The sequence below is a fragment of the Etheostoma cragini genome, chromosome 1, assembly GCF_013103735.1.
Source record: "Etheostoma cragini isolate CJK2018 chromosome 1, CSU_Ecrag_1.0, whole genome shotgun sequence".
Classification (NCBI taxonomy): domain Eukaryota; kingdom Metazoa; phylum Chordata; class Actinopteri; order Perciformes; family Percidae; genus Etheostoma; species Etheostoma cragini.
This window is the reverse complement of record NC_048407.1, coordinates 6,446,316-6,470,169: the sequence shown is the minus strand read 5'-3', so window position 1 is coordinate 6,470,169 and position 23,854 is coordinate 6,446,316. Positions and strand designations below refer to the sequence as shown.

The 23,854-nt window shown below is 40.7% G+C and overlaps 1 protein-coding gene and 2 long non-coding RNA genes across 4 annotated transcripts in view; 2 read left to right on the top strand and 1 right to left on the bottom strand.

The window, feature by feature from the left end:
* LOC117948821 overlaps positions 1-4,069 on the top strand; it is a 46,016-nt gene extending 41,947 nt beyond the window's left edge. The window contains exon 3 of the long non-coding RNA XR_004657572.1: positions 4,007-4,069. This is a non-coding gene — a long non-coding RNA (uncharacterized LOC117948821). The remainder of the gene's footprint in view (positions 1-4,006) is intronic.
* The window catches only part of adamts17 (ADAM metallopeptidase with thrombospondin type 1 motif, 17), a 92,472-nt gene that overhangs the window by 63,049 nt on the left and 5,569 nt on the right, over positions 1-23,854 (bottom strand). The window contains exons 3-6 of one of the 2 annotated variants that reach the window (XM_034873750.1): positions 15,916-16,087; positions 11,208-11,380; positions 9,180-9,263; positions 7,117-7,274 (exon numbers count right to left, since the gene is read on the bottom strand). In XM_034873750.1, the coding sequence (XP_034729641.1) occupies positions 7,117-7,274; positions 9,180-9,263; positions 11,208-11,380; positions 15,916-16,087 (587 nt within the window). Of the gene's footprint in view, positions 1-7,116; positions 7,275-9,179; positions 9,264-11,207; positions 11,381-15,911; positions 16,088-23,854 lie in introns of both variants that reach the window. The other variant, XM_034873835.1, reaches the window with a different exon arrangement.
* Positions 10,410-23,854, top strand: part of LOC117948687 — a 16,944-nt gene continuing 3,499 nt past the window's right edge. The window contains exon 1 of the long non-coding RNA XR_004657540.1: positions 10,410-10,420. This is a non-coding gene — a long non-coding RNA (uncharacterized LOC117948687). The remainder of the gene's footprint in view (positions 10,421-23,854) is intronic.

The following is a 23,854-nucleotide window of genomic DNA, read 5'->3' as shown; positions in this document are numbered from 1 at the left end:
GATCATGGAAGACCACTCAGTGTTTCAATGGGTCGTGGCAGTCTAAAGTCTGAGTTATGATGGTAAGTAGGCTCTACATAGAGCCTAAGCCTTAGTCTACGTACGTGTCCTATGCCGTTGTGAGGATTTATACTTGTGTTGCCAGCGTGTCTGTGTTGATGTGAGGTATTTCTTTAAGAGAATAGCAGAGCTGTTACATAGTATGTGAGAGTGCGTGCGTGCGTGCATGAAACAATTACTTACTTGCTATGACTATGGGCCCAGAAGAATTTTAGGTTTGACTACTGGTGCAAAGAGATTCTTAGACAATAGCGCTTTGAAGTTGAACAATGCCGGCTTTTAGATAAAGAAATGGTAACTGGATCCACATACAACAGATAATTTAACAAGGATAGTAGCTTGAATATCAAAATTCAATTTTGGCAAATAAAGGTCCTACAATCTTTTTTTCTAGTTTTAATTCTTTTGGTGAACCTTTCTAACCTGTGTCATACTACACTTCAGGTTTACAGTTCGATGTTCAAGTTTATAAAACAAAACAAAAAAATATTCATTGAAATCACAATCATATAGTCCTGTCTAACCTAATACAGTACAGCCTCAGGATGATTGAACTTGTAAGACCAGTGTATGTTTTAGTCCAGGTGTAGGGGAGAGCCGGGACGATTGAAACGCGGGACGGATGAAACATCCCAGTTTTATCCGAGTGAAATGAGACTACAGACTTTCCTTAGGTCATCTGTTTCAACCATCCCGACCTGGCTGTAACTACATGGATTTTAAGTAAATGCACAAATATCAGTGTTTATACAATTATTTATGGTGGTTAGACATGGAAAAGCAGTTTTAGAAAGATGAAAATATATTGTGGACCACCAGGTAGGGGGGGGGGGGGGTCGAGTTTTCCCATGTTATTCTATGTGAATAGGCTGGGGGGGGCGTTATTTTGATGTCCAGTGGTCTGACCCACATAAAAACCTAGGGAAACGACATTTTCTACAATAGAAACATGGTATAAATGCAAAAACCTACTGTTCTAGCTAAAAAAATAGAAGACTCATTCACAGTGCATGATATTTTAATAACCGCTTCATGCGCGCCTGTTTGTCCTATACATTAAAGCCCAGTTTGTGGTTGCCGGTTGCAGCGTTCTCACTTAATACTGGACCAGTTTCAGACAATTAGTCACTTAGACACCAGTGAATGAGAGAACAGTGCTGGAAAATACCGCTAATACTGGAAAACTGTTTTTTTAATGCAAGGCGATGTGTTCTTTTTTTCAACTCTGTCACTGCGATTTTACATTGGATTCAGAGTGTTATGGATCTTATTCCTTTAGATCTATAAGCTTCTGCTTCAAGGACAAAACTTTATTTAAAATTTTTAAATTGTGGAACCCTTTCTTTGAAGATGGAGGGGCTGCACGTGGAAAATGCACAGCAGAGGGGAGGAGAATAGAAGGAACAAGAGAGAGAAAGGAAAGAAAGATGGGGAAACAGGGATGGAAAGGACGGTTGATTTAGAAAACAGATTATGGAAAAAAAATATACAGGAGGACCTCTACACATGGCAGGTCAAGAGGCTAAGTAGGTACACACTAATCCACTGCAGAATTGTAAACTGCTCTAAAAAATAGTTAATAAAGTATAAGTATAAATGGTTTGCATGTGATGTTACCTATTAAACATCTTCAAAGAAGGTAAACTCTGCACAACCTCTTAATTCTGCAGAAATATACTTTAATATTGCATATGTATCACCCAGCGTTTTGGACCAAAATTTGTCCTTAATTAAGTGGGCCTTATATGCACTATTAAGGTATTTTTTGGAGCATTAAGATGTTGTAACTTGGTGGATTTATAAGGACTATGGTTAACTGTTCCTCAGATCTCTGCAGGGTAAATCCAGACAGCTAGCTAGACTATGTGTCTAATCAGAGTTTTCTGTTGAACGACTAAAACAACTTTTGAATGTACAAACGTTACACCAAAACAAGTTCCTTCCCGGTTAGTGCCACCCAAGACGATTGTGATTGGCTAACAGAAATGTCAATAAACCAGGGAGCGTTTTTATCCCATCCCAGAATCTTCTGTCGACTAGCCAGACCTTCCCCCGCAGTGCTGTGGAGAAAGTCTTGCAATGTGAGACTACTGCTTCTACAACATTTTACAAAAGACATTTTTTTTTAAATGTACAGAAATGTTAACCTTTCATCAAATCAGGTCTAAGGTATTATGTTCTAAATGCCTTTTCATTTAGAGAAGCTCTAATCTTGTGAGTGACATGAAATCCTCCAAAGGCCAGAGATATCTTGTTCTTGTTCTCTAAGAGGCAGTTAATAAGCTGTACAGACTCACCGCAAGTGTGTCATCTACATCCACTATAGCACAGCAGAGCGGCAATACAGCCACACACGCACACATCAAGGCGAGAGTGCGCGCTATTGGAAACCTGAGAGCGCTTTGACATGCTTTCATTTGCCTGCATGGTGCCTTGCTCTCACCCTAACTGCTGCTGGCAGCATCCCCTTTCTCCCCCTCCAGCAGATGTAAAACCTGATTGATCTCTTCCTAACACAGGTGGTGGTGGTGGGGGGGGGGGGGGGGGGGGGGGGGGGGGGGGGGGGGGGGGGGGGGGTTTATAACAAACCACCTCTGTTACAAAAGGCCACAGTGTTCATGCCCTTCTCCCTCTCCTTGCAGCATGAGGAGACAGGATCAGATTTGAAAGGAGACATGAGTACTCATTTAAACAAAAGGACTCCTTTTACCCACTCCCCCCTCCCAGCAGGTAATAATAGCTAATCCCAAATTAGGAATGTGTCATGTTGGGCCAGGCTCTGCCCGGTTTGAAATGAAGCTGGAGGATGGAGAGCTGACAGGCGGAGGAAGGAGTGATTACACATGAGACTTCACCGAGTCAGGATTAGGACAGGGACTTATCACTAGAACTTGTTTTATTCCATGGGCCAGGGCCCCAAATCTGGGCCATCGGTATCATCTGGGGGCGACAAAGTCTTTTTTGACAAGATATGCACCCCTAGTAGAGCTGAACGATATTGTGTTTTAGCATCGACATTGCGATGTGCGCATGCGGAATAGTCACATTGCAGGACGCTACGATGTTGATGCTAAAACGTTTTTGCTGCTTGATAGAAAAGTAACCTTTCACCGTTCTCCTTTTACATGATTATTACCGGCCGACCCTTCCCCTTTAAGACAGGTAAGCATGTGGACAGTGTGTGTATGTGACGTTAGTCCGACAGGGTTTATTGTTATGGGTAGTGAGGCTCTACGTGTGTAATAAAGTACATTAGGGAGCAGCTGTTGCTGATACAGCGATGCGCATAGTTTTGATGGGTAGTCAATGAAGCTACAGCAGTCAGTGTTTTACGTTTGCTGCAAATACAAACTAAATCACCTGATTAATGCAACATAATTACAACTTCTCCCGGCCATTTCCCCCCGCAGAAAGCTGCTACCAGCTAGGCTAAAGCTAATATAGTTAGCCTAAAGAAACAAGGTGTCCATCTGTCCCAACTAACGTTAGAGTTTGGAGCCGCGGCACTGGAAACGTAACACTAATCTACTACAGAAGTCCGTGTCTGATCTATCCTCATTTCCACTGATTTAATTGTTCTTGGATACACAGTTTGTTGTTAGTGCGCGTGACATGCAGGTCTGATCAATTTATCAAACTAACGAGCTGGCCCCGCTAGTCGACCACAACCTGAAATTTAGAGGAAGCAACATGCAGTCACTGTTATTTAGGTTAGCCTATGTCTCTCTCCAAAATCACTTTAGAATATTAACGTTAGTCACAGCTTACTTGCTTTGGTGTTTGTAAAGTATTAAAGTTTAACAAAGAATGGGTCAAATTAGAAAAGATCCTTTTTGTATTTATACCCTCGGAGACTGAGTACGTACTGAACTGAGTGACAGATGACAGAAAGATTACTGCATTAGGTGGCAGAGACATACTGCCAGGTGTCAAGTAACATAATTAGGATATGTTCACACTTGGTGTCTTTTTTGACAAGAAAAGGTTGACTGCGGCTCTTTTGTAATGAAAAAAGAAGATTCTGGCAGCTGCACACTGCTAACAACTATTCTTCCTGGGGTCCACACAAAGGATAAAACATTTGCTTCTAAACAAACGTTTGACACAAGTAGCCAATGGACACGTACCAGTGTACACTAGTGTCCACACTGTTGAGAACGACCAGGGCGCCCACACCTATCTTTTAAGGTCTCCTATCTCAGAGCATGTGACCTCTGAGACAAAGGAAACCACATGTCCCACATGCGGCCTGAGCGCCCTTTTAAACAAAGAGAACTCCATGCAACTGTGAGAGCCTAAAAGTCACACCTCTATGAGAAAAGATGGCCGGAGGACTTAAAAACGACATAGTTCAAGAACTCGGATTCCCTATTGGTCGGGGTCCCTGAACACAGCAGGGGTCCGTCCCCAGGTGATCAGTGATATAAATACTCTTGTCACCCAATTCTCAAAGTCACCCACTGCACGCAAAAGCTTCTATAAAGTGAAATAGAAAGTGGACACCGCTTTTCTTCTTAAGTCAACTTAACTGGTTCTTCGCTGCCTTTAGAGAGATACCAGGATTTTTCCATGAATCACTGACGAGTGAGATGGATCTGTTTTGTCTACTGTGGAGTAGAGCCCAACCGATAAAGATGTTTAAAAGGCCGATACCGATACAAATATTTGGTTATTTAAAAATCCAATATTCCGATGTATCGAGCGACATATATTTACAAAAAAAACAATACAGAAACACGTAACAAAATATAAACAGATTTGGTAACCGATAACATTAGTTATTTGTAGTTATTTATGAGTTCTCACTAAAATAGTATTATAATAACTTGTTTTACTGTCACAACAGAACAGAGGAAAATCAAAATATATTAAAGTTCTGATTAATAAAACGTATAAAAATACAAACTACAAAAAATATATGAAACTTAAAGTCCTTTAAACAAAAACACAATAAAAAAACTAATAATCAGTGAGTTCCCAACAGGGACGTTGTAGAGTGCCCTCTGGTGGACAAACTATGCAACTCCAACACTCATAACATGGTAGACTGTCATACAAAATGTTCTTATTATTTGTTTTAATTGCCCATTAAAAATGCCGATACAGAAAGTTTGGGAAATGCCTAATAGCGGCCGATAATATGGGCCCACCAAAATTTCGGTCGGGCTGTACTGTGGAGCATCTATGGGACCAAAGAAACAAGAACACACAGTAAGGAGGCTTATGTTTCTGGGCAGAGAAATATAGGTGTGTGTAATTAATGTCAGTAACCTCTTTTGCTGCAACTTGTTACTTCACTGAATGTGTTAATAATTAGTGCTACTGTTGCTAAGTTTACTTGAAAATCAAGAGTCCAAGTTTCTTTCTTTGTCTAAAGTGTGCTTTGCTTTCCTCTTTACACACTAACCTAACACACACACACATACACACAGACCGATCAGCTGACGGCCACCCCATAGTCACACGGTATTGCAACCAAGTTTCACTACCCGTTTGTGTATTTCTTCGAGTAGCCATTTTTTGCCTTGCGCTAAAAATTACGAAAAGCTTAAAATCTCCCGGGGTTTCATCTGCCATCTTGATATTGCGTGGCTTAGCTATATATATAGCTAAGCCACGTGATCTCTTCACCTCCCACTCTCTCTCTCTCTCTCACAGACAGACAAATTTCCCCCATTCTGTTCCCTTTTTAAATATGAGATATGTTAATCAAATTAATTAAGATCTTATTTGTGCCGTGGTATAGTATTTTTAAAGAGAACACCTATGGTGGATATGGATTCCAGGGTGAAGCCCCATTTTGATTGTTTGTCATTTTGGTAAAGTTATGAATACACATATTCATAACTTTATTAATATTGATAACACATCTTTGATAAATTGCTAATAATTGAATCTGTACCTTGGGCAAGACACTGAACCCCTGATGCTGCGCCATCAGGGTGTAAATGTGTGTGAGTGTATCTGAGGAGCAGGTGGCACCTTGGCCACAGTGTGTGAATGGTACAATGTAAAAGTGCTTTGAGTAGTTGTTGAGATTAGAAAAGCGCTATATAAAAACGTCCCTTTTATATTTACATACTGTAGTGAAATGCAATCTCTGCTTATCATGAATATTAAGAGCATTGGACAGCCACATTATGTGTCCGGGGACCAACTTTGGGGTTCAGTACACGCAAGTACACTTTGACATGTGGTCAGAGAAGCCTGGGATTGAACCGCCAGTCTTGTGGCCAAGGGCCAATCCACTCTACCTCTGTCCACAGCAGGCTTTTATCAGTACGCCCATATCTTGTAAATGAGAAACCTTGTTTCTGAAATCTGGTTAGAGGATAAGAGAAACCTAATTTCCTAGCTACATTCCTCTAGGAGAGAGTTGATTTCTTGGCCATGTAAACAGGAAGCGCATGACAAAGACTTCAAACTTTTCAAACAGCTTGAACAAGCTTATCACTTGAAGCTAGACCCGGTATTCAAAATAATCAAAATAACTAATTAAACTACACAAACAGAAAAAACATCTACGACTCAAAATAAATTGGTTCCCACTTCTTAAAATTGGAAAAATCAGACACAATTGCCCCATGAAGAAAGTCCTCTTAGAGCAGAGTCAGTCTGTCAAACACAGATACACCATGTTTGAGGGTAGAGGAAGAAATGTGATTATGGCTCTGCATGTAAACACATACTCCACTCACTTGTACGACCTGTGTTCCCTGATTAAGCTCACTTTGTAATAAAAATAAACGTTAAAAATAAAGTTGAACATGGTGGAAAGGCAATATTTGATAATATAAAGTGGAAAAAAGGAGCAAGCCACGTTGGACATCTAATCACAACCAACAATGAAACAACTCTGTTTCGGGTTAGATCAGGTGATTAGTGTTTCAAAATAGTTAGAATTAATTAGTTATTTCATTCAAACTTGAAAGAGTAACAGCCCTATTCTTTCTAGCAAAGATGAAAACAGCTGCCCTAACAACAGGGCCTACACCACATTTAATACATGTAGCATTCATCAGGATGCATTCAGCCGAGGAAGAGCTGGCTACATACCTGGTGACCAGTACAGCAGCGTCCACTGGTGGGATGTCATCCCTTCCCCCTGGAACATGGTTGGTGCCGAGGTATCGGGGCCCCCCAAACTCCTGATACTGCCAATGACAGAAGCTCTCCAGAGACCTTTCTCCATGATGGCCCACCTTTAGCTTCTCCTGAACAACAGATTCAAAGAGAGAGTCACTTCATCCATTCATTTTTTTGTCACACAAGCTGTGCTGGGAACCGTGCCCTATCACGGAAATAGTTCCCTTTATAATGTGTTTTTTGAAGTGGTGTTCATTTCATTCACCCACAATCATAGGCGTAATTTACAGGGGGGATGGGGGAGTTCAACCTGATTGACGAGCGTCCAGACCTTAGGACATCCACATGTCAAAATTGACTTCTGCTTATGGCGCCCCCGGCTGGCAACAGGAAATCAGCCTTACATGACAAACATCATCCGATTTACATGAAACTTATGATATGGGGTCTACATGTGATACTGCCCCCTATACTTTAACCACGCCCATACATTATGGCTACGCCCCTTTTATAACTTTTGAACCATTTAAAGATGGCTAATGGACTGTTTGACGTGCTCTTGTGGGAAGTATCATTGCACTCAGCGGATAGCCCCCTATACTTAGGCTAGGCCCTCTTCCATAACTCTTTATCAAAGAGAGTCCCTTTTTCATTGGTGATGGCCTCGCCCACTACACTTGGTACAACATTTGCCTGAGACCATTTCCAACGCCGCACACTCCACCATGTGCGTTGTGTTTGATGGTTGTGCAAATGCATGAAATGGCATCAGCCAGTAACCCCAACGCCCAAGGAGGTGTGAGGGCCCTTCCAACAGCTTGTAGCTTTTATTTGACAGTGACTTGAATCTTGTCCACAAAGACAAAAGTGAGACATGCGCGGTGCCATAAGTTGTCAGTTATAGCCTAATATTTGCCCTCCCTCTGTTTAAAGAACATGGCGGATTTTGTGCGAGCCGAAGAGGAAGACTTCTCAGAGTTTTCAGAAGAGAAGCTGCATGCTTTGAAGATAGAACAAGAGGAGGTGGAGGTTGCGATCACTCAACAGCCCAAGGATGTGAGGCATCCTGCAGTCATTGACTTTTTTTACGGTGTGATAAGGTCAACTGCAAAAAATGCCAAATAGACCCAATAAACAGCTGTTCACAGAGTAAGTGATCACTGTAAACATGACACATGGTTACTTTATGGGATAGATCGACCCATATTACCCCTGTACTCACACAGACTTGCTGCGTGGTATCTCGGCGCCATGTAGCAGTGCTTCGGCGCTGAGGGAGCAACACAACCGTCAGCGCCATGAGTGCACCGGTCATGGTGCACTCTGACTTTGTTTTTTGCTAACTGCTCTGTTCTGAATGTGAGAGAGCCATGGCCCCTAATTTGCATATCAGAATTGGAAATAAATAGAGAGGGAAATCAATAAGTGTGGCATTAGGAAATAAAGGTCCATGGAAATAAATACATGTGGATTCATGAAATAAAAGTACCATGAAATAATTAAAATTAAAACATTTCAATATATGTAACTAACTGATTCATTTTTCTATGTATTTATTAATTAATTAATTTAATATTGAATAAAACGGCATTCCATAGTGAATCGGTTAAAACAGATATAAAAAAAAAAAAAGATTTCAACCGCTTAAGGTAAAAAAAATTACATAAATTATTAGGATTATATCCTAGGGCGTAATCTACTTTAGATTTCACTTGTTTGACTTCAGACATCACTGCATATTAGTTTATTTTTTTAAAGAGTTTTTTCTATTTATTATTTAGTTATTTTTATGTGGGATTTGTTTTTATTTTTTATTTTTTTTAAGATAACTTACAATTTCAGTGTCATTTTTCATAAGAGGCCACATCTGTTGTTTGGCACAGGTCATATATAAAATAAATGAACATTTTCAGAGATTTGTCTACAGCTCTTTTGAAAATTGTATCGTGAACCTAATCATGAGTTGAGCGTACCATTACATCTGCATTGAAGAGGTATCAAACCGTGTCAAAAGAGTGAAAGGTCAGGCTTACTGGGCGTCTGTGAAGCAACACCAGCTTGGTGACACGAATGTTGATCCTGACTCCCAGACTCTGGTGGTGGAACATGTTGTAGACCTGCAAGAGACAGAGCAACAGTACTACAGATTTCACCGGCATGGAGGAAAGGGTGTAAAGGACAGACAGATGAGCAGAGGAATGGTCCATTTTTATAATGATATCCTTTAAAAATGAGACATAAGCCACGGACACAATGTCATTTTTGTTCAGGCCTTTAATTCAGAGTGTTTGTTGCCTTTTTCTGGCTCTAGGCCTCCATCTCATGGAGGCTGGTAGTCTGTTGTGGTAATGCCATCAAGACAGGAACAGATGAGCAGAGAGGCAAGTCAAACTCCACTGGCTACAAAAGGTAGTCGGTTTCTATAGAAGTCCATGAGAAAATAAGCCTACTACTCTAATTTGATTTATTACCTCAGTAAACATTTTCATAAAACGTGTATGGTCTCAATCTTTATTTTTAAGTCTTCGTTGATAAAGCATGATGTTCGTTTAGTAAACTATGGTTCTATCTATTTTAAAATAGACGATAAACAGGGGATGCTTTAGGACCTGTCTATCAGGACAGAGGCATAGCAAGGCTAACCATGGTACTGTGTAAATTAAAAATAGACCTGAACCTGTTTAAGGGTGTTGTTTAAGTTTTTGGGTTATTTTGGCCTTTAACGGATAGAACAGTTGCAGACAGGTAAGTGAGGAGAGCGGGAGAAGACATGTAGCAAAGGTCCACAGGACGGATTTAAACCCTGGGCCAATAAAAAACAATTAGTATTAGGATGCTGCCCCATCTTATAATGAAAGTGGGTAATTGTACAGTCCTTAGCCACTGTCTTACTGCTGTATGATTTATGTAATGTATCATAATGTAAATTATTGGACCTAAAGCGTTGTTTTGCTTGCACAAGGTCACCATGCCGTCACCATCAGAGATGAGTCAGATGAGGTCTGTAAACTTCAGAAGCTTGACGGACTGGTGACTGGAGCTGCAGCTGTTGGTGCACAGGGAGAAGAGCAGGCGAGAAAGAACACAGCCCTGCGGGTAATCCGGTGCTGATGGTCTGTGAGTCTGAGACGTGTTTTCCGAACTTAGTTTCTGCCTGTAGGTGGGGATCAGGTGGACCATGACGTGATCAGAGAGTCCCAGTGCAGCACGGGGGACTGCGTGATAAGCATCCCTGACTGTGGTGTAACAGTGATCCAGAATGTTTTCCTCTCTGGTCGGGAATTTAATAAACTGTAGAAAGTTTAGAGAGTTTGTGATTGAGGTTTCGTTTATTATTAAGTTTCCAACAGTTTATACCAGGTTTGAAATGAAATCCACCATTGGTTATGCGGCAGCATTTCACATTCCGTTGCTCAATAACAATTAAGAATCTCCACAAAAGACACTTCTAAAAAAAATATATTGACAGAAGAAAAAGAGGAAAAAACAGCAAAATCAGCTAGGGCAGTGCGGGCGGAGCATCAAGACCACTGTGGCTGCAAGGCAGATCATTTTTTGAGAAGTCCAAACTGAGGCACGGCGGCCATGATCCCTGGCCTGGTCATAACCCAGTTTCTATAAACTAAACAGCATTTTAAGTTTGACTTTATAAACCCTTGGGAGGGGAGTCAGAAGACTGAAGGTGCGGACCAAAGTACAGAGTGTGGACTGGTAGCTAGAGTGGTGCCAGTTCACCTCCTGGGCACTGCCAAGGTGTTCTTGATCAAGGCACCAAATTTTAATCACAATCACGATTTGGGCTTCCCACGATCAAATTTGCATAATCAAGCAATATTTTAAATGCGTCATTCTGTTCATTGAACGCTCTGGAGTTCTTTGCAAAGCCAGTCTACAGCTCCGTAAACCACTGTTTACAGAGTGTAGAGTGTAACACTGTAGAATGTAAATTGTAATTTCCCCACTGGGGATCAATAAAAAATCATTTTAAATTTATAATCATTTTATTGCCGCATGGCGGTGTGAAACCAGTTTGAGACTGTATTTGGTTCTGGGATTCTTACCATGTTCATGACTGTCAGCAAAAACCTCTGTGCCGCCTCGGCCCCGTGGTACTGCACCATGTCGGAGTCTGCCACCACCACCGTCTCCACTGTGTATGCTTCGTGTAAGCGAATGACGTCTCTCTTGCCGCGACCCTCTTCATCCACTTTTGACATCTTCTTCTTTTTCTTCCCTACCACAAACAGACAGCCAGGAAGACCAAGGTTAGAACCACATCCCCCAGAGGTAAAAGTAACACGCAGACTGTTGCTGTGACTGAGGAGCTTTTTTCCCACCCCTAGAATCAATTCCCTTCAACTGCAGATGTCTGATGGAGCAGCGCACTCAGCTGGGATGAATGACATAGCAGCCTTCTGCTATGCTGAGTCAATCAGGAGGAGTTTGTGATAAAGCGATAGCTAGTAGTATATCTGTCCTATAAGACAGAAGGCTTTTTAATGGCTAAAATGACGTCCCCATTTTCAAGAGCATCGAATCAGGGTGGTTGTAGGACCTACGTGGTATTTAGATTACAAACACATAGGCTCCGTCATATTGACCTTACAGGACAAGTCAATTATTGCACTGCATGAAAAAAAACATATTGCCCTACTTCATTCTATTTAGACCAATGAGTTTCGGTAAAACTGCTGAGTTACAGATGAACCTTGTCCAACTTTCGCCACAACACAATGCCACACCACATTCAAGCTAGGGGGGAGGGAGCAAAAAAAAAAGGTTATTGTAGTAGCTGAGACCTGTCCCTAAATAATCATATGGGTTTATTTTTAAATGCAGATTTTAAATTACAATTCACCCTCATGAAATCCAATCGCAGTGTGACTCCTTCACAGAACAATCAAGTGTTTATTAAGCTAGTGTCTACCTTCCACTCCAAGCACTCCTGCAATTAAACTCCATGCCTTCCCTTTTTGTCCTGATAAACAAAAAAAAGGATCTGTGATGCGATCTAGGAGGAGTCCTGCTGAACCCTGCTGCATCGTACTACCTCCACCTATGCTCGGCTATGCCATGCTACATTCCGTAAAGCCCTGCTATGATAACTACTACGACTACCATTCATAGTAGCTGTTCCATTATCTTTATTGTGATCATTAGTGCCACTGTTCATCACACCCCCAACCGGCATCGTCAGACTCCACCTACCAAAAGCCTGGATCTGTCCCAGGTTTCTTCCTAAAAAAAATTGTTTTTTGTCGCCACTCTAGCACTAAATGCTTGCACTCGTTGCTTGCTCTTGGGAGAAATACTAGAATTGAGTGTGGTCTAGACCTACTCTATTTTCTAAAGAGTCTCAAGGTTACTTTTGTTATGATTTGATACCGTTAATAATATTTAATTGAAATTGATGTGGTATTATGATTTTCCACCTCCAGGATGAATCTCTCGTTGTCCGTGGTGTTGAAAAGGAGACATAAACAATGTTTGGGGGTGTATTTTAGTAAAATGACTGGACAGCTTGCTGTTTCACTTCCTTCCCGGCTGTCCGAATGGCCCATGGCTCACGTGAAAATATACCTGCCTTATATCTTTAGCAGAGTGCAGACGTGCGGTGGAAACTAGGGGTTAGACTCAAAATGGGGTCTCAACATTTCCTAATCCTCAATCTGGACCTAGTCCTGTTATGGAAGCAATGCAAGGCTGGGCTCAGGGTTTTCTCAGTGCTGGAGACTTCCAGTGTGGAATGTTTTGCATTTCATTTAAAATCACAGATTGCTTATGGATCAAAATAGCTAAGAGAATCTGAGGGACTACAATCAGGAATTTTCAGCAGCTATCAGAAACCGGCGGTAAGCTGACGCTAATGTACAACACTACTAGAGCTGGAACAACAATTATTTACATTGTTGATTAATGTGTATTATTAATCAATTAGCTAATGTCTATCAGCTTTTTCAAAAGCCCAAGATGATGTCCTCAAATGTCTTTTTGTCCACAACTCAAAGATATTAGTTGACTGTCAGACGAGAGAAGAAACTAGAACATATTCACATATAACAAGCTGCAATCAGAGAATTTTTACTTTTTTTCGTAAAAGATTACCTAAACTGATTATTTGATTAACAAAATAGTTGGTCATTAAGTTTATAGTTGACAACTTATCTTTTGCTTTCTTTGTGTTTACGTTTTAAACTTCTTCGAGCTAGCAAGCCAACACTGCACGCTTGCAATGGCAAGTTTTGAAGAAAATTTGGATCATGCAGCAAGGTAGGCTTTAGGGGAATGATTTTAAAGATTTATATATTTCCACCATCTTTGTGACTGGAGCTTAGCACTGCACAAGAACATTGTGATTGGTTTTAAGAAATGCAAACTACGCCAATCCAATCCAGGAGCGTATGTGACCATCCTCCACAGCGCTGTGGAGATAGGTCTGCCAATGCTAGACTAGTCGACAATCATTTTATCTTTGCAGCTCACTACTACTAATAAAAACCTAAAACCTTCTGTTATGTGTGGGGCAGGGATGGTTTGAAAAACAACCAAACTGTGTCTGTAATAAAAAGAATAGAATACACTACTGAAAGTAGAATACAAATTTAAAAATAAGTTGTATTACCGAGAAAGGACAAAGAGCCTTGTTAAAATTCAGTGAGGTGTTTCAACACTGATAGTCTGTAATAACGTAAGCTTTTCTGTTTCACTGTTCTGACACTGAACACCAAGTTGGTCCCAGGATGCTATTAGCTGTCCACTTCTCCTAATACTTAGGATGGGTTGAAAAGAAAAGGAAAAGGATGTCCCTCACCTTCTACTATCTGTGTTGCCGTTCTTAAACTCTGTTTGCTTCGGGAAAGCTACACTTTGAAAATGGCAAATGGACTTTGTTCTTTCAGGAAATGATTGAAAAGATTTACAGAGGGTTTAAATAAATGCAAACCAAATGTTTTTTTTCACCTATGTATGTATGAATGTAGGTGGTGTGCAGCCAGACCTTACTCCACAGGGCTGCGGAGATAGGTCTGGCAATCCAAGACAAGATACATTTTAACTTCCCTAATGCATTCAGCTTTGACTGCAATACAGAGACATTCCAAAAGCTCCAACAATTAAATACAATATTTTTCTTTGGCAAACATGTTTTCATTAAAAGATTTGGCTTTTGTAGATTACATGTGGTTTAGGATCATGTAATTTCAGAATGCTCTTATAGACTGACATCAGTTTCAAACAAAGAATGTGGACCTGATAAAAAAAAGGTGTTTTTTAAAGTTTTGTGATACCATAATAGGAAAAGCAGGTTGAAATAATAACATTAAAGATGGCTTAATAACTAAAGTCATTTTTTTCTTGACAATGAGGTGCCACTGTACATATTGAATTGACACCTGGCTGATGTTCAATCACAATGGGATGTGTGGATCTGAATGAACATGTTTCTCCTGCCAACTAACTTCTTAACCTTTCGGTTATTTCTGTCTCCAGCTAGGCTTTGCCTCAGAGAATAGTTTGTAAAACTAAAACAGATATCTAATTAGATGTTTGTAGAGCAAGCAGACTTTTAATTCAGGCTTCGGGCTGTGTAATTCTGGATGTGTGGTTCTTTGGCTTCACTTTGGATTGTACTCCCAGAACAGCTCTCTGCTCACAGACATGTTGGAATAACTATTACTCCAATTTGCAACGATTTCAACTTTTCCATGACGTTCAGAGCCCGTCATTTAAGCTTTGGACTGGATCATGTGTTCACGTGTGATCAACCCTACAAAAACTGCTATAGTCCAAAAACATCAGAGACCTGCTTTGGTCTGCTTTAAAAAAAGAAAATTCCTCACTGTGAATTCCCACCACTAAAAACATCTATATTCTTGGCAAAGAAAGAGCAAGGGTTAGAAAAATATGCACATTATCAATGTAAAAGAGCAGAGAGGGGTTTGCTCTGATTTTAATAGTGTTAACAGCAAGGGGCTCAGCAGGTTCCAACAAGACCTTTACAGAAAGAGATACACATTAAATAAGGAAACATCTGCATTCCGCACAGCCACTCTTACAACACACTGGGGCTGAATGAACATCAAAGCATATCAGATCGCAGTAAATGCTGCTCTCAGACATCTGATTTATTAGCACTGCTTCCTGAGATGTTCAACTGGCACATTTCAGCCGGGGGGTGGAAATGCGGGCAGTAGGTTATTCACACAGCTTACTGCAAGCACATCACTGCAGGGATTTGGAAGATGTTTCAGGATCCCTGAGGTGAGAATAAAGCCCAGTTCAGACCAAAGATTCACCAACAGACAAGTTGAAACTTAGGTAAAGGAAAAGCCTGTGGATCTGGATGGATGTGATGTGGAGCAGGGCTTCTGATGAAGGAACCTTGGGCGAGGAATAATAAGAACTGGTGGTGAATGGGGAGAGAGGAGGGTTGCATCAAAGGGCCTGAAATGACAACCGACAGCAGTAGAGAGTAGAAGAGATATAAGGCCTAAATGCAATAACGCAATAGCTCAGAGCGACTGTGGCAAAATGTGGCTGGTTTAATTGAAAGAGTGAACGGCCAGAGTGAGCTGATTACCAAGTGGCTGGTTAGGTTGGGAAAGAGAGAGAAATGTGAAGTAGAAGTCTGAACTTGCGCAAACTTAATTTATAGTGTCTTAAATATGTTGAGGGTTGCCGTCTCGTTTGTAACTGTGTTAGCAAACCTGTCAGTCCTTGTGACAATGATCCCATATCCTGACCCATCCAGTCTCTCTCTGAGTCACTCACCGTGTACAGTCCCACAGTAGTTTGCCTGGTCAACATCTGGAGCAGAGCTGGTCTTGGCACAGCGTCTGTGTCGCAGGAGCCGGTGTTTTAGTCCGGAGAACGACTGGGAGGGGCCAATTTCACCCACCGGCTGAATGAATAGGCTGACCTCCCCGAGCTGGATGAGCCCAATCTGTTCACATAAACAGAAACATGCGCAAGATTAAAGTGTGATCATTCCCACAAGAATCAAGAAAAGTAGAATTTTACTAGCTAGGTCTATGGAGAGTGTTTAAATATAATGTAACCAAGCAGTTACCAGGGATGTAACGATGCAATGAAGAATCGCTTTATCGCTTTACAATTTATATTAATGTGTAAAGATCAACAACAGTTGAGATAAAAAATAAAAGTAAAAAAACGCAATTTAAAAATGGCCTTGGGAATAATCCTCTTTAGATTTCACTTGTTTAACTTCATACGTTACTACATCTTCTTAGTTTACGTTCCAAGGACAATAGAACGCAGCATAACCGGCACGGTCAAGATGCACCTGGGCCTGCACCTGGACCATGGGGAAGAAGGGGAGAACAACCCCTGCTGACTGCATCATTAACAGTGCGCTGCATTTGAATTTAGGGTGGGAAAGTTGCCACAGACACTCTGATTGTATTACTTGGCAAAGCAGCAAATACAAGTGCTTTCATCAGTGGGTCATATGCTCAAACACCATCGTTTTGACTCACTCTTTGATAAAAAGAAACTTAATAGACAACTAGATGGAAATCTCTAGTTGTCTGTTAAGATGGAAACTATAACAACTTTTTTTGGTCTTATTTTTTTAAATAATCAAAGTAGTACTCTCTCATAATTGAGGTGCAAATAGAGACTGACGACTATTTTTTGAAGGGTTAACGCCCAACTACAGTGTAGTGTCCTGCATAGGGTCGGTATCTCCGCGGACCTATGTTTGTAGCCACAACATTCATTTGACGCAAAAGCAGAAACTGGGCTTAAAGTTGGACTGAGTTGAGTTTACATTGCCATCCGCAGACCCGGGGTCAGGTCACAGGGACAGCAGCTCCAGCAGGGGACCCCAAACTTCCCTTTCCCGAGCCACATCCAATCTTACAAAGATCATATGATTTTAAGCCAATGCCCAATCAATCAGCTTTTCTTCTTCATAAGTCATTTATTGAGGAGTAGAAAACAACTATGCTTCCCTTTAATGAGGCAATCAAATCAAGCGTGTGTAATTGTTACCTCCTCATGTCTGGTGTTCACAGAAAGGGTGACAATTTGTCAATGTAGTCAGTATTGCGGTCACTGAATATTATAATTTTGAATTTATATTTAAATTGTACAAAAAAGTCACATCTAAATATTTAAGTGTATTTTCGGGAGTTCTCTGGGGGCCACTGCTTCCTAAAATCTTCCACTTGCTGTCTAATTGAGCCCAGCCGGTCGGGAAGAGCGAACAGGTGGGTGAGCTGGTGACGTTTCTAACATGTGGCTGCCGCTACCGGAGGTAAACAAACAACAAGGGCGAAGAAGAAGACGGCACAAAGACGCCAACGATGTCTAACTGGAGAGACAAATAGATCTGGACATTTCTGTCGTTAAGAGTCAACGCCAATATCGTAGGACAGATTCAGGGAACCATAAGAGACTCTTGTTTATGGCCAAATTACAAACAGCTGCGTGTAATCAGCGTCTTGTCCTGCCTTCCGCATGCTCCAGAGAGAGAGAGAGAGAGAGAGAGAGAGAGAGAGAGAGAGAGAGAGAGAGAGAGAGAGAGAGAGAGAGAGAGAGAGAGAGAGAGAGAGAGACTTTCGACTTTTACATTATACAGGACATTCTTTTATTTTCATTTTATTTGGTAATTGGCGTCGGTATTTTAAAAAATAAATCTTTAGATAAAACAAATATACCTATACAAGTAGGTATGCCTCCGTTGTATTGGTCTGTCGTCTTATGGACATAATGTGCACAGAGAAGTGTTTTAGAACAAATTTTCAAACCTCACTTTTGACCAGTTTTTCCAGCCCTACTGGACCAAAACCATGGCTTCTTTCTCAAAGTGGTCCTCACAACAATTTCTGTTGTTCCTGAAATAAAAGGCACTCTTCCTAGAGCATAGGGAAGAAATTATGTCGATATAAATCAAAGTCAAGTTCACACAAAACTTCGTAACAACCATTGTGCACCCTTTCTAGCATTAACTTGTGAGGGCTGCACAGCAACAATGGCAGAAAGACAGAAACAATGCAGATTCAGCAGTCACAGTGCAACACAATGAACAGGCCTGCTCTGACTAGAGCATTTTGGTATGCCATAAAATAAAGCAGCAATTCAGTTTGTTTCAACGTTTGCACAGACATTCCACTCCTGGCTAAGCCCCAGGGCTAACAAATGCTGTTAGCCAGCATAATGTGGACTGGAGGATGGATTAAAGAATTTCTACAGTTCCACAAACACAGGGGCATGGCTCTATTCATAGGCATTAGCTGGAGAGAGAGAGGTATATCACTACCAATCCTGGACAGCTGAGGTTGGATGGATCAGAGGATCCTCACTCGGCTGAGAAGTGCGTACGATGGCCTATTAGAACCATTGTAGGGAAAATAAAATTTAAATCAGGGAACCATGGACAGTGTAGTATTCCAAGAAAAAACTGAATTTCTTTTATCTAAATCTACAAGAAAAAAACTATTTTGTGAGATTAAAGTGATAAATGTACAAGATTTACGAGACAAAAAAAACAAAACAGGATAGTTCCTGGGATTATACTGTATGAAAAATTGTGTTCTTTTTTTGTCACGGAACCACAATGCAGATGAAAATATGTTAATCCGGTGTTAGCTTTGGACAATTATGTGATGTAATCACAATTACATATTTCAGTTTATGGGTGCAATTTAGGGTATGTTTAACCAAGTAAAATGATTACACAATTACACTTCAGTAAGTAATCCAACTCTCCTCTTTGACTATCCAACTGCATAGAAATCTATGAGTAAAAGAGCCAAATTCTCACTTGATTTATTACCTCAGTAAAAATTTTCCAATCAGTTTAAGGTCAAAATCACTACTTTCAAGTCTTCTTCAACACAGCATGATGTTCATTTTATAAATTATGGGTATGGCTACACACAGACCTGTCAATCAGAACAGAGACTAAGCAATGCTAACCCTGGCACTGTGTTAGGGCTGGGTGGTATATGGACTTTTTAAGATACAGTATATCAGTGTATTATTAAACAAGCTATGGAATGACAAAATGGCGTTTATGTCGATATAGTTTTATGTTGCGTTTCTTTTGTAAAACTTTTATGCATCTCTCCTCTCAGTTTTTCCAGGCAACATGGAGGGAGAAACCACCTGGCCAACAAAGCTGACTTTTGACAACATTTTTAATATTTGCACAACTTCATTTTCTGTTAAGCAGGGGAGGAAACCCTGTATTTTTACTAGTGTTTGGTCAGGTAATGTTCTGTGGTGGTGGCAGTCAACACGTCAAACAACCCTAATCTGTTACTGGATGCAACTTTAAGTAAGATGCAAATAAGAGTGAGACGCGGGCGAGAGATGTGGCCCATCACCAGATTATCATAGTTCATAAAAATGCAGATAAAAATAAAAATAATATACCATTATTTACCTGGACCACACAAATGTTACCACAGAAACAGTAGACATGGAAAAAGGCTCTTTATATGCCATTGCCTTCATTTTCAATGGATTTCTGCCAATAGGCCTAAAACATCACATATAGGGTCTGACTGAGCAGCAAGACATGAGTTCAGTTGTGATTCTGTGAGAATTCACAGATCCCGTTTCTCTTTTTTAATCTTCCCCTTAACATTTAAAGGAATCTACATGTATTTGTGTGCTCAAATATGGCTTCTAGAAAGAAAATAAAGGATAAAATATGAAATACTACACAGATATTAATTAAGAAGTTCCCTATACTTAAAACTAACAACCAATAGATTGCAAATTGTAGTGGTGCGTCAAGTGCAGCATATATTCCCATCCAATTAGATTGAATTGGGTATTGATTAATTATTTGAAACTAAAGTAACGAGACAATTTTGTAAAATGTAAGGAGTAAAAGTAAAAAGCAGGCACATACACAAGACATATGTAACGCCGCTGTCAGCCAGCACCGAGTAGGGAATCCAGTAGTAGCTATGCTGTGTAGTTCAGACACCGCACTGATAAACCAGGTAGGTAGGTAGGTCGGTCGGTCGGTCGGTCAGTCTTTTAAATTTTTTTCTTCTATGTAGATGCACTCCCCTAAAAAATCACCGCAGTAGTGATTTATTATTTCCAAATAGAGTTATTTGTCATCTTTTAAAAATTACTTTTTCCTTTTTTCATATCACAGTGTCAGATTTTTCCAATATTGTGCAGCCCTATTGCCAAAACACAAACAGACATTCAGTCATGGAACGGAAATTAGGAGAAAATACTGGCATTGGCATCGTTGACAGACAAGTAGTATTTCAACTTAGCATTTTTCTTTAATATCTGATTAGAGATGTTCCGATTCCGATACCAGTATCGGAAATGCCTCCGATACTGCCGAAAATGCTGGCATCGGTATCGGCGAGTACTGCAGTCCAGGTACCGATCAGATACCACATAAACTATTAGAAATAGGAATCTATTAACTGGTTAGCTCCGTTAACTGTGACACAGTTCTTCTTCGCCGCTCTTAAAATAGTTGCGCTGCTGTTTTAGAGGGGCGAAGAAGAATTGATCACCTAACGCCTCCTTAAAACAAGCTAACGTTAGCGCATCATGTCGGCAGTTTGGCAGTACGTTACAGCGACATGCAGTTTACCCAAATGCGCTACCCAAATTATACGAGACAGTTAGGGAACACGTTTCGTGTATGCTGAAAGACGTGCATGCAGTCAGCTTTACCACGGACATTTGGCGCTCCGACGTGTGGCCCATGTCTTTGCTAAGTGGGTGGACAGAGAGTCAACATTTACCCCTCGTGCTTCACGCCACCGATTTCCAAGGGTCACTTACTGGCACATTAATTGCCGAAGCAATTGAGGGGATGCTAGTAAAGTGGAAAATCCCAACGTCCAACGTTCATGTTGTTTTGCGCGACAACGCTATCAACGAGAAGAAAGCCAAGGACGAGATGGATGTACTAAGTTTGCGGTGCTCCACACACACTCTCCAACTGGGGGTGCATGAAGGACTACTGTCACAGAGAAGTGTGAGTGATGCATTTTACAATATTGTGGCTGCACTTTAAATTTGTATACTGTTCTATTTAAAAATAAATGGCTTCCATTTGCTGTATTAATTAATGTTTTACAAAGTGTTAAATCTGAGCCAGGCCTTACCACAATGATAATAATATCACAGTAATGCATGTGCAGCATGCATTACAGCATTTTTTATTTTTATTTTTAAACACACTGGTGTCTGTACTCGGTATCGGCCGAGACCCACAGCTCAAGTATCGGAATCGGTATCGGCAGGTAAAATATGGTCTCGGAACATCTCTATATCTGATGAGGCATATGGGTAATTTTTGGATTCAATACAGTAAATATATTACATACTGATTCTTTAACTTTTATGCAAGTCTAAAAAACGCTAAAAAACGCTGAAAAACGCTAAAAAACGTGATGCGGGGCACCCTGGTAATTCACCTGGTTGAGTCTGCACCCCATGTACAAAGGTTCAATTTTAATACAGCTGCCAGAGGTTTGATTCCTATCTGTGTCCCTTTGCTGCATGTCTTCCACCTATCTCTCCCCTTTAATGTATTTGGCTGTCTTCTCAAATAAAGGCCTAAAATGCCCAAAACGAAATAGAAAAAAACATGATGCGCAGAGCAAGAGAAGAGCGCACACCAGGCGCGCCATACCATTGGGAAACAATGATTTAGCTGTTGAAGTGGTTTGCTAGTGCTGTGCCTCGATGAGATCAGAATACACACAAAACATTCAAGGTCAAGGAAGGTTGTGACACGTTTTGGTTTGCCCATTTAAGTGAATTGTAACAATGCATTGCATTGAGCAGTGCGTTCTTCCATCACATGTACAGATAATTTGCAAGCATCCCATACAATAGGAATTCATAAAAATAAAAAACACAAAACCCTCTGCATGCACACTGCATTCTCCCATCACATGTGCAGCCCACACTACTGCACTGTCTGAGCCAAAGAAATAGATGCTTCTTGGTCGCATTCACTGAAGGTTTAATACAATGTGAAATGAGTCAATTTCTTTAATTAAAGTTCATCTTAACTAAGTTCTTATCATTTTTAATTTCTATCAGAAGGGTTTAAAATTAAGTCTGCTTATATGGTATAGAAATTGGTTTCCATCTGTACATCAGAATCGCTATATTTGCCAAAATGTACACAGGACTGACTTGTTGATGATACAGTGCAGTTAAATAACAAAAAGTTAAAAGGTCAAACATTATAGTCCGAATGTTTATCATGATAATTTTGATTCATATTGAGATCATGATTATTTACCCTGAATTTTAATTGACTTTAGGGACAAAATTCTTGTATTGCACTTCAACATTTAAATAAACAGGGCACTGCTTTCACTGCCACATTGTGCTACATTCCTGCTAATGCATACATCTTTGCATCAAAAAAAGGTAGGGCTGGACTATTCAGTTAATCATTAGTTGGATTCATTAGATTTGGTTTTGAATTTATGGATTTGGATATTCTTTCCCATTTCAACTCAGTGGGAAGGTCTTCACTGCTGTCATTTACTGTCAGATTTCTCTCCTCTCACACACGGCCAGGGTTGTGCCAAAAAAATGATTTCCATCTGTGGGAGCGTCCTGTGCTCTAGATTATACCGTGGTGTGAAAAAGTGTTTGCCCCCTTCCTCATTTCCTGTTCCTTTGCATGTTTGTCACACTTAAGTGTTTCGGAACATCAAACCAATTTAAACAAAAGTCAAGGACAACACAAGTAAACACAAAATGCAATTTGTAAATGAAGGTGTTTATTATTAAAGGTGAAAAAAAATCCAAACCATTATGAACCTGTGTGAAAAAGTGATTGCCCCCTAAACCTAATAACTGGTTGGGCCACCCTTAGCAGCAACAACTGCAACCAAGCGTTTGCGATAACGTGCAATGAGGCTTTTACAGCGTCCTGGAGGAATGTTGGCCCACTCATCTTTGCAGAATTGTCCTAATTCAGTTACATTAGAGGGTTTTCGAGCATGAACGGCCTTTTAAAAGGTCATACCACAACATCTCAATAGGATTCAGGTCAGGACTTTGGCTAGGCCACTCCAAAGTCTTCATTTTCCTTTTCTTCAGCCATTCGGTGGTGGACTTGCTGGTGTGTTTAGGATCATTGTCCTGCTGCAGAACCCACGTTTGTTTCAGCTTGAGTACACGAACAGATGGTCGGACATTCTCCTTCAGAATCTCTTGGTAGACAGCAGAATTCATAGTTCCTTTTATCACGGCAAGTCTTCCAGGTCCTGAAGAAGCAAAACACCCCCAGACCATCACACTACCACCACCATATTTTACTGTTGGTATAATGTTCTTTTTATGAAATGCAGTGATCCTTCTACGCCAGATATACTTGGACACACACCTTCCAAAGAGTTCCACTTTTGTCTCATCGGTCCACAGAATGTTGTCCCAAAAGTCTTGGGGATCATCAAGATGTGTTGTGGAGAAATTGAGACGAGCTTTGATGTTCTTTTTGCTCAGCAGTGGTTTTCTCCTTGGAACTCTGCCATGCAGGCCATTTTTGTCCAGTCTTTTCCTAATGGTGGAGGCATGAATGCTGACCTTAACTGAGGCAAGTGAGGCTTGCAGTTCTTTGGACGTTGTTGTGGGGTCTTTTGGGATCTCATGGATGAGTCGTCGCTGCGCTCTTGGGGTAATTTTGGGTGGCCGGCCACTCCTGGGAAGGTTCACCACTGTTCCATGT